The following is a 10,846-nucleotide window of genomic DNA, read 5'->3' as shown; positions in this document are numbered from 1 at the left end:
TGAACGAACGATAGCCGGACTGTACTTTTCCTAAGCACTTTGTTTTATGATATGTCCTGACAGTAATTATTTTTCTATGAATAAAAATGCAATATGGACCAGGTATCTGAGTATCTGGATAATTTGGAAACATCGACTCAGCAGCACATGTAGCATGTTCCAAAATTTGTTAATATTAATATGTATCATATTAATGTGTTTGATATGTTTTGGTTTGCATAACCGCTTTGAATACTAAATTATATATATCATTATTTTAATGCAAGCAAAAGCAACAACAACAACAATAGCCTAACAATAACAATAATAATAATAATTTGGAATAAAAGAAAATAAATACCTGGAAATCTGTGTTTCAGAAAGCCATTTTTAAAATCATGATTAGGTAGATTAAGTCCTACTCTTAATTTAAACCCTGTCTGGGAAACTATATCTTATGGCTTCCTAAAGACAAGTTTATGGGTAAATAAAATATATAATAAAATATATAATGATTATCAAAACACATTTTAAATATGTAGTAATTTTATTATAGCACTCGTCAGCCTGCAGCAGCCAAGATGATGATCATCCTGGAAACAACAGAGACAGAACAGCATGCATAAACAAACTATTCAACCAAAAACATTATTATGTGAAAGTGAATAAAGTTATGTGTGTTTAGTTATAAATATATGCTGTGTAAGTTATGTACTTTTGAAAATGATAGGCCAAAACAAACATTTAATAGCCCATTTAGATAAATTATAATTTATGGATCATAGCATTTACTTAATTTACAATTTAACATTTATTAATTTACTCTAACACTTAAAATATCAGTAAAGCAAGGCCACAATAAACTAAATGATTAATATGTGGGTAAATCTAAAGGTAAGTCTGCTTTTAAAAAAATATTACAAGTTCGAACCTGGCCAGAATGTACGCATTGAGAAACGTTCAAATTGGTCGTCTTAACATGGTAAAACTGTGCGTCTTTACACGTACTAAAGTAACGCGACAACAACTGACGTCTTAACATGACCTGAATGTGCGTGTCTATACATACAAAAGAAACACGTAAAAAAAAGGCGCGTTAACGCGGACAAATAGTTTGCGTTGACGCGGTCAAAATGAACGCGTTTCGTTTAAAGACTTTTGGCCCCGTCCGCCTTCCATAAGTTTCACACGTTTTGTCTCTTTTGGCCTTCCATACTTTTGGCCTTCCATAGAATAGTCTCACGTAGCCAGACCTTCAGACTGACGTGGGCGTGACGTCTGAGGCTGAGACTATAGCGAGAATTACCCGCTAAGAATAATCAATCGTAGCCTACCTTTTAGGTGCAACAATGGCTGAACTTATTACAGCTTTAATAAAACGTAAGGCCATCTTTCTGTTAAAATATGTCAATCTGAAATGAGTGTACAGATTGACTTTGCAGTGGGAAATTATCGAGGACAGATTGCTCATTGCTGCATGATACAAATAATAACCCAACAGCATAATGTCTTTACATATCATTTAATGATCATCTAAATGACCGTAGGTTTATCTACTGCTCTGTTTATGTCAGCAGTGTTTTTGCTCTTGAACCTAGTATTGATTAGATACAGCAGCATTGTTGACTGCTATTTTCAGACTTTTCTGAGATAAGTATGTTTATCTTGTAATAACGTGTTCCAATAAGACAAGGTCATACTAAACCTTTGAACCATAGTGGAATACATGATTAGATGTGAAAAGTAAATAAACAACAGAAAGAGAGAAAAAAAACAATAATTAACAGAACAGGCTTTTAGAAGGTCAAAGGTCATGTATGTCTAACAGTAACAGTACAACGTGGCTAAAAGTCCACTGAGGTAAGTTTTTGTCCCTCATTTTGCTCTAATACTGATGTGGTGGATCAGTAAACAAGTGGTGGATTATTGGGGGTCATTTTATAAAAAGTATTTGAGACTAATGTAAAAAGTTCACTCAGGATGATCCAGAATTTGTCATTTTATGTGCCTCATTTGGAGCCACCTGATCAGCAAAAATAAGAAATCCTGTGAAAAGACTGTCAGCCCAGAATGGATCAAAAAACAGTCCATTTTGTTCTGAATAGAAGATCTGAAGCCAGACCTGATCTCCTTTTTGCAGTCTGAGTATAGTTGACCCTGAGGCCACATCATAATTTCCTGTGTTAGCATCAAATGTTCTGATCTTGTACTGGCCATTGTGAACAAGCCCAATTGCCAAGTGTTTGTTAGCCAACGTGATGTCATATGTGAAATAATACACACCAGGAATTACACAGTTAAACTTGCCACTGGTGGTATTGTAATGACCACCCTCATTCATTAAAATCCGGTTAAAGCGAATGGGCGTGCGTTCCTTGGGATAGCTCTTGGTTACCGCTACAGAGAAAGCAGACCGTGCCTCTGTTCCACAGTCACAGCCCCCGGGGGCACCAGTTTCCCCCTTATTTCCCACCTCTCCTCTGATCCCAGCGACTCCAGACACACCAGGTGCCCCACGCACCCCTTTGAGGCCCCTTGGCCCTGCCTTCCCAACAAGTCCTGGGCGTCCTTGTTGTCCATGTTTTCCAGGGTTCCCAGGACGACCCCGTTCACCTGACATGTGAGAATAAATATTCACAAATTTGTACCACCTAATCTGAAACAAATCACCCATTTGATTTTCATTGTGTGTGTTTTTTTATCCAAATGTGATTTCATATTATACTTAAATATATTTTAAAGTGTCCTTGAGCTACAGAGATACTATAGATAAACAATTATATGAATAAAAATAAAAACTAATATAAATCTTAATTAATACCAGGTAAAAATAAAAAAGGACAATATAAATTTACATTTGAATATTATTTTTCATTAATGGTATTACAGCTGCAAAATATACAGTACCTGTCTCTCCTTTCTCTCCCCTGTCACCATCCTTGCCATCCTGGCCATCAACACCTGGCATCCCCATCTTGCCTACGCTACCGCTGGGACCTGCTGTTCCTGGACTCCCTGGAGGACCCTGAGGGCCTGGTAAACTGCAGCTAAGCTGAGATGAATGGATGGTGAAGTTGCGTCCCTTCTTGGATGAGTCTATAGTCACAGAGAACAGGGACAGCAGGCAAACAGCCAGCGGTAACTGATGCATGATGCAGCTGTGCCTGTAAAGAGAGCAGATGGGGCCAGATGTGTGTTCTGGGGAATTTCCATGGATTTCCTGTATATACATATAAAGAGTTGTGCACGGAAACAAGCACCAATAATCACATTATATACATGCAGGTTGTGAATAATGCAGTTATTAGTAAACATTTAGGTTTTAATTAGGTAGTAAATCTAAGTAACTGACCAAAGTACACAATTTAACAACACATTTAAAGCATGCATTGGAAAAAGCCCTCACCAGAAGAATGAGATTTGCGTAACAATGCAAAGAAAAGGTCCAGCTGCCCTTTCGGCAAAATCAAAAATAGAGAATATAAACAAGGCTTGTGAAACGATTGTATCTTACATGTCCTCCACACAACTTTGCAAGTATCCACCCAGTTTTAGCACTGACATGCTCTGCCAGATAGTTCATCCATGATGTAATTGAACAAACTGTGGGAGGGGATTCATTTGAAAACTTGTCAGACTTTTAAACTTTAGTTCTCCAGGCCACAAAACAATGAGAAATGGCTTAATATTATTACCGGTACATAAAAGCTTCAAGAAAGAGCTGTGTAAAGTGTGCCTTCAAATACTCCCAACACTTCTGAGTATTTTCAAAAGAAATTTGGCATGAATTGCATGTTGAATAGACAAAGGCATAACAAACCAAACATAGCCATGTTTAGGTATAAATAGAAATGTTTAATGTTAACCACTGCTCAGGTTATTTGAATTATGCTTCCATTTAAATACCTTGGAAAGAGAGAATGGAACCTATTTTGTTCAATCAAAACAGATGATTCACCAAACATAACCGATTTGTAATTCATCGGGCACTTTATATTTAAACCACTAATAAAACAATGTTTATGTTCTGTCAAAATAAAAACATGAGAAAAAAAAAATCTTGATTTACTACTTGCCCAAAAACAAAGTACACAACAGATTTATACAAAGCGAAAAGAATTGAAAAACTGCAGGTTCTAACAGACTGTCATGAGCTACTAATATAGGACTTTTTCTGTTCATGGTTTTTAAAAACAACGGCCTTTGTAGAACACCGATTCAGTCAAATCAGATTTTACACTAACTGAGACTATGACATTTCAGTGGTTCAAAAGACATTTATGTTTTCATTCACTGCCCCAGGAAAGAGGCCATGGGGTCATCGGCTCGATAACGTTTCATGCGGAAGGCTTCCATCTCCTCCTCTGTGGGTTCACGGACGTCCATTAGGCTGCTGTACGGCCGCTTCCTCTCGTCCATCTGCATCAGTTCAGCCACCTCCATCAGCCTCTGCTCTTCCGCATTCAATGCCTGCACAAAAAGACACATTGTTTTCCTTTACAATAGGCTATGTAGAGCACAGATGCATTTAGCACATGACATGATGGGGGGGGGGGGGGACATTAAAAAGAAACAGTCCACCCACCTTCTTCAACTTTTCTTTCTTTTTTGCTTCATCCTCCTCATCACTGCTGTCAGAATCTCTGTGTTTCTTGCTCTTTTTCTTCTTTTTCTTGTCTTTCATTTTTTCCTGGTGCATCTGTGAATTTTTTTTAGTTTAATACAATAATCTTCCTGTCATGTTCTTCTACTGTAATCATATCACAAAAAGGGGAAGGCTGTTAATGTACCTGTAAAAGAGTCTTTGGTTCTTCACACGTGTCTGCCTCCTGTACATCCTCTTCAAATGGAACACAAGAAGTACTCTGAAAAAATAAATAAGTAGAAAACGTTTTTAACAAATTTGTGAGAGATACATATATAGAAATAGATGCATGATACAAATAGTATGTATTAAATAATAAATACCGGTAATAAAAATGAAACAAAATAATACAAGTAATAACATACATGTTTTTATATAAAATAAAATAAAATCATAAATTAAATGTAAATAATTTTTGCTGCCTGTATTACCAACTCATGCATCACATTTTTTCCAGTGCATTACAAGTCGCAATGGATGGTTCTATTTACAGGAACTACATTAGATACTCACCATTACTTTCCTGCCAGCTTCCCCTGTACAGTAACTTTGCTTCACCATCGAGTGGCAGCATTTGTAACCCCAATATCCATCTTTCCAATACGATCCCCAGATACACTGCAAAAGCCAAAGGAAGAAATATTTAACGTTTGCAAAACAAAATCCAACATTATTAGCTTTCCAGTTATGCAGCACTTCCAGTAGTGCTAGCTAACTTACCATGTGGTTGTTAATGAGCACGTCCTCCTCGTATTTGGAGCAGGCCACAGCCTTCTCCTGTCCCTTCAACACTGCCCCGTGACGAGAATACTCCACATACTCCTCTGTCTGAGCAAGCAGAAGCTCTCGCGGAGGGGCGTCCAAGTGTTCCTCCCCACCGTACTGCAGAGAAGTGCAACATAAAGCCATCAGCAAACGGGAAGGGGAAAATTTTTGCTATTTCACTTGTCAACAAAGGAGACTCTACACTGTACCCTTTCCAAAATAGTCTCTTTCTGTTTCTCTTTGAAATCGTCCTTTTTGACTCTGTAGGATTGATGGAGAAGTTGCAGCTTGGTCGGATCTGCCTGGAGGTGAACTTCAGATCCCTTCTCATAGGCTTCCCAAGCAAAGACTGCAGAAGAGACACACAAAACAATGCTAGACCAACAAGCACAGAGTTTGGAGCCCATTTTTAACATCAGGTAAAGAGGAATTTGTGTACGAGTTGACAAATCAAGACTACTCACGCTGTGTCTGGGCCATGGAAACGGTGTCTCCGGAGTAGCGCACAAAGTTGTCACCAGCATAGCCCACCCTGCCAAACCAAACACATCAGTTTGAGGACAGGCAGAGAAACAACTACAGAAATATGCACATTTATCCAGCAGCCATATCACCCTGTAGCCCTAGACTGGTTTCCCACTGAAGCTAAGCGGGGCTGAGCCTGGTTAGTACTTGGATGGGAGACCTCCTGAGAAAAACCAGGTTGCTGCTGGAAGAGGTGTTAGTGTGGCCAGCAGAGGGCGCTCACCCTGTGGTCTGTGTGGGTCCTAACGCCCCAGTGTAGTGACGGGGACACTATACTGACAAAGAGCGCCGTCCTTCGGACGAGACGTTAAACCGAGGTCCTGACTCTCTGTGGTCATTAAAAATCCCAGGATGTCTTTCGAAAGAGTAGGGGTGTAACCCCGGCATCCCCGCCAAATTTGCCCAGTGGCCTCTGTCCATCATGGCCTCCTAATCATCCTCCTATATATATACTAATTGGCTTCATCACTGTCTCCTCTCCACCAGTAAGCTGGTGTGTGGTGGGCGTTCTGGCGCAATATGGCTGCCGTCGCATCATCCAGGTGGATGCTGCACATTGGTGGTGGTTGAGGAGATTCCCCCCTTCTATGTAAAGCGCTTTGGGTGTCCAGAAAAAGCGCTATATAAAATGTAATGAATTATTATTATTATTATTATTTAAATGTTCCATTACACCACCTATAGTGATATTTTATAGTGACTTTTTTTAATAGCTTACTGGAATTTAGCAAGTTAAACACATCTAGCATGGCATCTAGCAGACTATTTTCATTTTTTTACAATATTAAATTAAATACCTTAGTCGTATACATTGTGTTGTAAACTAAGTAACTCTCTACTTAGTGGTTCTCAAACTGTGGGGCACGCCCCCATTGGTCAACAATCAAGTGCGTGAATAGAGGTTGGCGCTCTGGCTTTATTAACCGGCACCGAATGCCAATTCCACTGAATCGTGCTTCTTCAGACCGTTGACTTGTCACCATCTGAACAAGCCTGACAGAAGTTTTTCGCTATAGAAAAGCACCTCTTCAGCGGGTGGAATCACAAGCTGATATTTTGAACGTGGCGCTCCGCTGTCGTGTTCCGGGTCGGCAAGAAGCTGAGCTCGTCAAAAGAGCTCACTGCAGCCACTGATGATATATTGTTCATCCAAAGCATCACTGAAATGTTAACATTTTTGTTTATTTCAATTAAAAGGTATTTTCTGGCTATCAATCTCTTATGGTTATATTTTTCAATGATTCAACGACATTACAAAGTGAAACTATTACAGGTGTTTGTCATTTGTCACGTTTTTAAATTGTTTTAATCTTTTTTATTTATTTATAATTTTTAGCTACATTTTTAAAGGTTTAAAGAGAGGTGTGACCAAAAAAGTTTGAGAACCACTGAGTTAGTGAGAGACCCCTACTTAGTACACAATCTGCAAGCTTTTTATAAGAAGCCTATAACTTCTCTAACATAAAAGTGATGATCTTGGACAGTCAACTTTACATTAATATTGTAATATTGTATAATAATATTTTGATTGCATTCACAAAAAATGCCCCTACTCTTCTGGATTCTTTCCAGTGTTGGAATACGGGTTCTCCCTCATGGCTCGAGTCTTGGGATCATAGTAGGCTGAATTTGGATCCAGATTTCGGAGGTACTGTAAAATAAAGACAGCAATAGTTGGGAAAAACATGATACAGCACTGTCTGTGGTAATAATATTGTTTACTCATATGCTACTACGGCTGAGGAGATCATATTTATCCTCTTATAAATCATACTTATGGGACATTTTTATTGGAACTTTTAAGTGTGACTTTCTTTTAGCTCAGCTGACAATTTGTTTTTAGAAAAACAAATAGTGCCATGCCCTTAATTAACATACATCGTGACGTTTAGCCAAATTTCAAGTTATTTTTACCTTAGCGATGTCCTCGCGGATTCTCAGGTTTCTGACTGTGATTCGTCTCTTGGAGTCAAAGTTTTGTCCGGGCATGTCAAAGTCATCAACATATTTGTCCTCATCCTCATCTTCACTGCTGTGGTCCTGGACAGAGTGAGGAAAATCTTTATTGGCTTCACAATTTAAATTTTATAGTCAAAATGTGCATAAAGATTAAGTTGAACATGATATGTACCTGAGCTGCATCATCATCAAGACGCTTCCTTGAATTCTAGAAGGATGTTAAAACGTTAACGTTTAATTTCATCAAATACAAGGTTATGACAAACATATTTTGTCATTTTTTGTGCACAAATCCTGCATATTTATAAAATTAATGTGGAAAAATTGTGAATACTTACAGCTTCATCTATTAGTTTACCAGAAGCTAACTCGTCCTGGAGTTTCTGGGCTTTAAGAGTACGCTTGGCCTGTAAAATAAATAAATAAATAATATATATATATATTCAATTAGGCATGCATTATTTTAAAAGTAGCAAGTGGTTCACAAACTTTGGTAGAGAAAAATATTTTTATATGCACCCACATAAAGAGACTCTTAGACATGACCTCGCTTGCAAAATCCTATAGGATTTATTTGAAATGTAATTAATACAGTACTGAAACTTATCAACAGGCTTCTCTTTGTGTTCATGATGTGAAGTCTCTGAGTGGCTCTTAACCTGTTCGGCTTATTACTGTCAGACGCTAATATTTTGAGGCATGCAACCCACTGTGGTCTCTTTTCATTACCCACCATTGTACTGGTGAATCCGAGGGCGAGATATGCCTCATCATTTTCTTGTTTTTAAAACACAGTGCCTACACTGGATCTGACATGTCACATCGCGCCACAACAGCTTGAGGCTGTCTACAGTGGACACGACAAAAATTTGGTAACCACTGGCTTATACAGTAATAAGACCCTTCCAACAAAATGTATGCAAATGGTCACGGGACAAAAACTTATCTTTGCTAAGAAAAAATCAATGGCCGATCAGTATAATAGAAAAAACATAAATGCACAAAAAACTTCCATGACTTACCAGATCAACTTTTGAATATTCCTCTACAATGCGCATGTGCTCATCAGGATCATACCCATTCCAGCGATCTCTCTTTCCATCATAATCCATTGAGAGCTGAATCTGGTCTTGCTCATCTGGTGCCAAACCTGTGCCAGAAAACTTCGCTCCAACCTTTCTGGGTCTCTGTGAAAGACATTTCAAAAGTGTTTACCATTCAAAAGTTTGGGGCTGGTAAGACTTTTTTATGTTTCTGAAGAAAACGTCTCTTATGCTCACCAAGGGCTGCATTTATTGGATCAAAAATATAGTAAAAACAGTAATATAATTGAAAATAAGCTTTTCTAGTTTAATATACTTGAAAAAAATCTTGGAAAAAAGTTGTGCTGCTTAAAATTTGTGTGGAAACCTTGATACTTTTTTTAGGATTATTTAAGAGAAAGTTGAAAAGAACAGCATTTTCTTTATTAGGAATCTTTTGTTACATTATAAATGTCTTTATTTATGTCTTTATGCATCTTTGATAAATAAATACTGACACACAACTTTTGAACGGTAGTAGTATGCAGTAGTAATAATAAGCTAGTATTGCATTCTGAAAGCAGCATAAGAATGTGACCAACATATAAATAACATCACAACACATATTATAAACCGTTCACCTCCAAACAGTCTTTCTTCTTATGTGTCATGGCACCACAGTTTTCACATGATCCTTTTCTGTATTTCGTGCTGACTGATTTCTAGTTAACAGGGAGGCAATCACAAAGGGTTTTAGACATTATATAACTTTTATAAATTATGTCTATCTGAAAAGGGGAAGTGCTTACTTCTTGTACACCTCTCTTGTACCAATCTCCAATGGGCGCAAATAGACTCTGGTTTTCGTCCTGGGGTCTCTGGTGCTTGAGGGTGGGTCTCTTTGATGGGTCGATGTACCAAGGCACAGATGAGATGTACTGGGGAATATGAGGGTTGATATCCCTGGTAACAAAATATTACGGTCAGGAAAAAAAGTGACAGGATATATGACGGCTATAAAATCAAACACATTCACACTTTTTATTTTAAATAACAATCCTGATTTCTATGTGCACTCTGCTCAAGTTTTATTTTAATTCGCTCTGCTCAACATACTTTCCCTCCTCGTCAACTTCAGCTGGAGCATTTCCCAATTTTCTCTGTTCTTCCAGCTCTTTCTTCTTCCTCCAGTCTTCTCGGGTCATTTTCTTCGGCTCTTCGAGATCAACGATCCCCTCCGCCACTTTAGGCTCCTCCGTCGACATGATCTTCAGCTGTAACGTTACCTAACGTTACATATAAAGAGATTCAAAACATATATTCACTTATAGCAATAATTTAGCTCTGAAAACAGTGAAGGGGGGGGGGGGGGGGGGGGAACACTCATCGTGATACCCAAACACAAAAACATAAAAAAAAGATCAAAATCTGCTGTGACACAGTGTAGACATCTATATAAAATAACAGAAACCAGACAGTTATGAAAATATGTATTGCAATTTGAGTTGTGTATTATTTACGTTACAGCTAAGTTAGCTTTAAAACGTTGTATTTGACGTAGACTTAACGTTAGCTTTAAAAATTAATAGCCAGTATCTCTTACAAGTCCGGCTTTAAGTCAATAAGTCGTTAATTTACCTTGTCTTGTGTGAAATTCAACAAACGATTATAAATATTTTACACCTTGATCAGTCGGTTGCGCGAGTTGTTTACAAGCGTGTAGCACGGATTTCCGGGTAACGACTTCCTGTCTTCCTCCTCTTCTTCTGAAGTTTTTTGGCGGTTGGCAAACAACGTGCATTACCGCCACCAACTGGTATGGAGTGTGGATCTGAATGACAACTACTTATTTTATTCCAAAACAAAAAACGAATCAACCAAACAAAAATAACAAAATCAACAAAACAAAACAAAATCAACAAACAAACTTTAATACTCAAATCCTCTCAAT

General features: G+C 38.0%; 2 protein-coding genes across 5 annotated transcripts; both read right to left on the bottom strand.

The window, feature by feature from the left end:
- Window positions 1–517: 517 nt before the first annotated feature.
- On the bottom strand, window positions 518–3,543 carry c1qtnf2 (C1q and TNF related 2; the record flags this gene model as incomplete). 4 transcript variants are annotated; one of them, XM_079630807.1, is made up of 3 exons in its annotated part: window positions 518–2,592; window positions 2,887–3,143; window positions 3,494–3,543. In XM_079630807.1, the coding sequence occupies 3 exons, from the start codon at window positions 3,541–3,543 to the stop codon at window positions 1,955–1,957; spliced, it is 945 nt and encodes a 314-aa protein (XP_079486933.1). In that variant the 3' UTR covers window positions 518–1,954. The 4 variants fall into 4 exon arrangements, with proteins under 4 accessions (XP_079486933.1, XP_079486934.1, XP_079486935.1 ...); XM_079630808.1 differs by having other exon boundaries at window positions 3,386–3,520; XM_079630809.1 differs by having other exon boundaries at window positions 2,887–3,199; window positions 3,386–3,516.
- Window positions 3,544–3,688: 145 nt separating this feature from the next.
- On the bottom strand, window positions 3,689–10,663 carry slu7 (SLU7 homolog, splicing factor). Its single transcript, XM_079630800.1, has 16 exons — window positions 10,534–10,663; window positions 10,012–10,181; window positions 9,705–9,858; window positions 9,537–9,617; window positions 8,896–9,060; window positions 8,212–8,280; window positions 8,046–8,081; window positions 7,829–7,954; window positions 7,468–7,565; window positions 5,854–5,921; window positions 5,599–5,738; window positions 5,345–5,506; window positions 5,138–5,242; window positions 4,770–4,844; window positions 4,565–4,678; window positions 3,689–4,449 (listed from the first exon to the last, which is right to left on the bottom strand). The coding sequence occupies exons 2-16, from the start codon at window positions 10,158–10,160 to the stop codon at window positions 4,270–4,272; spliced, it is 1,722 nt and encodes a 573-aa protein (XP_079486926.1). The 5' UTR covers window positions 10,161–10,181; window positions 10,534–10,663; the 3' UTR covers window positions 3,689–4,269.
- Window positions 10,664–10,846: the final 183 nt, after the last annotated feature.

This window comes from Phoxinus phoxinus (assembly GCF_949152265.1).
Source record: "Phoxinus phoxinus genome assembly, chromosome: 12".
NCBI lineage: Eukaryota > Metazoa > Chordata > Actinopteri > Cypriniformes > Leuciscidae > Phoxinus > Phoxinus phoxinus.
This window is presented reverse-complemented; position numbering and strand designations above follow the sequence as displayed.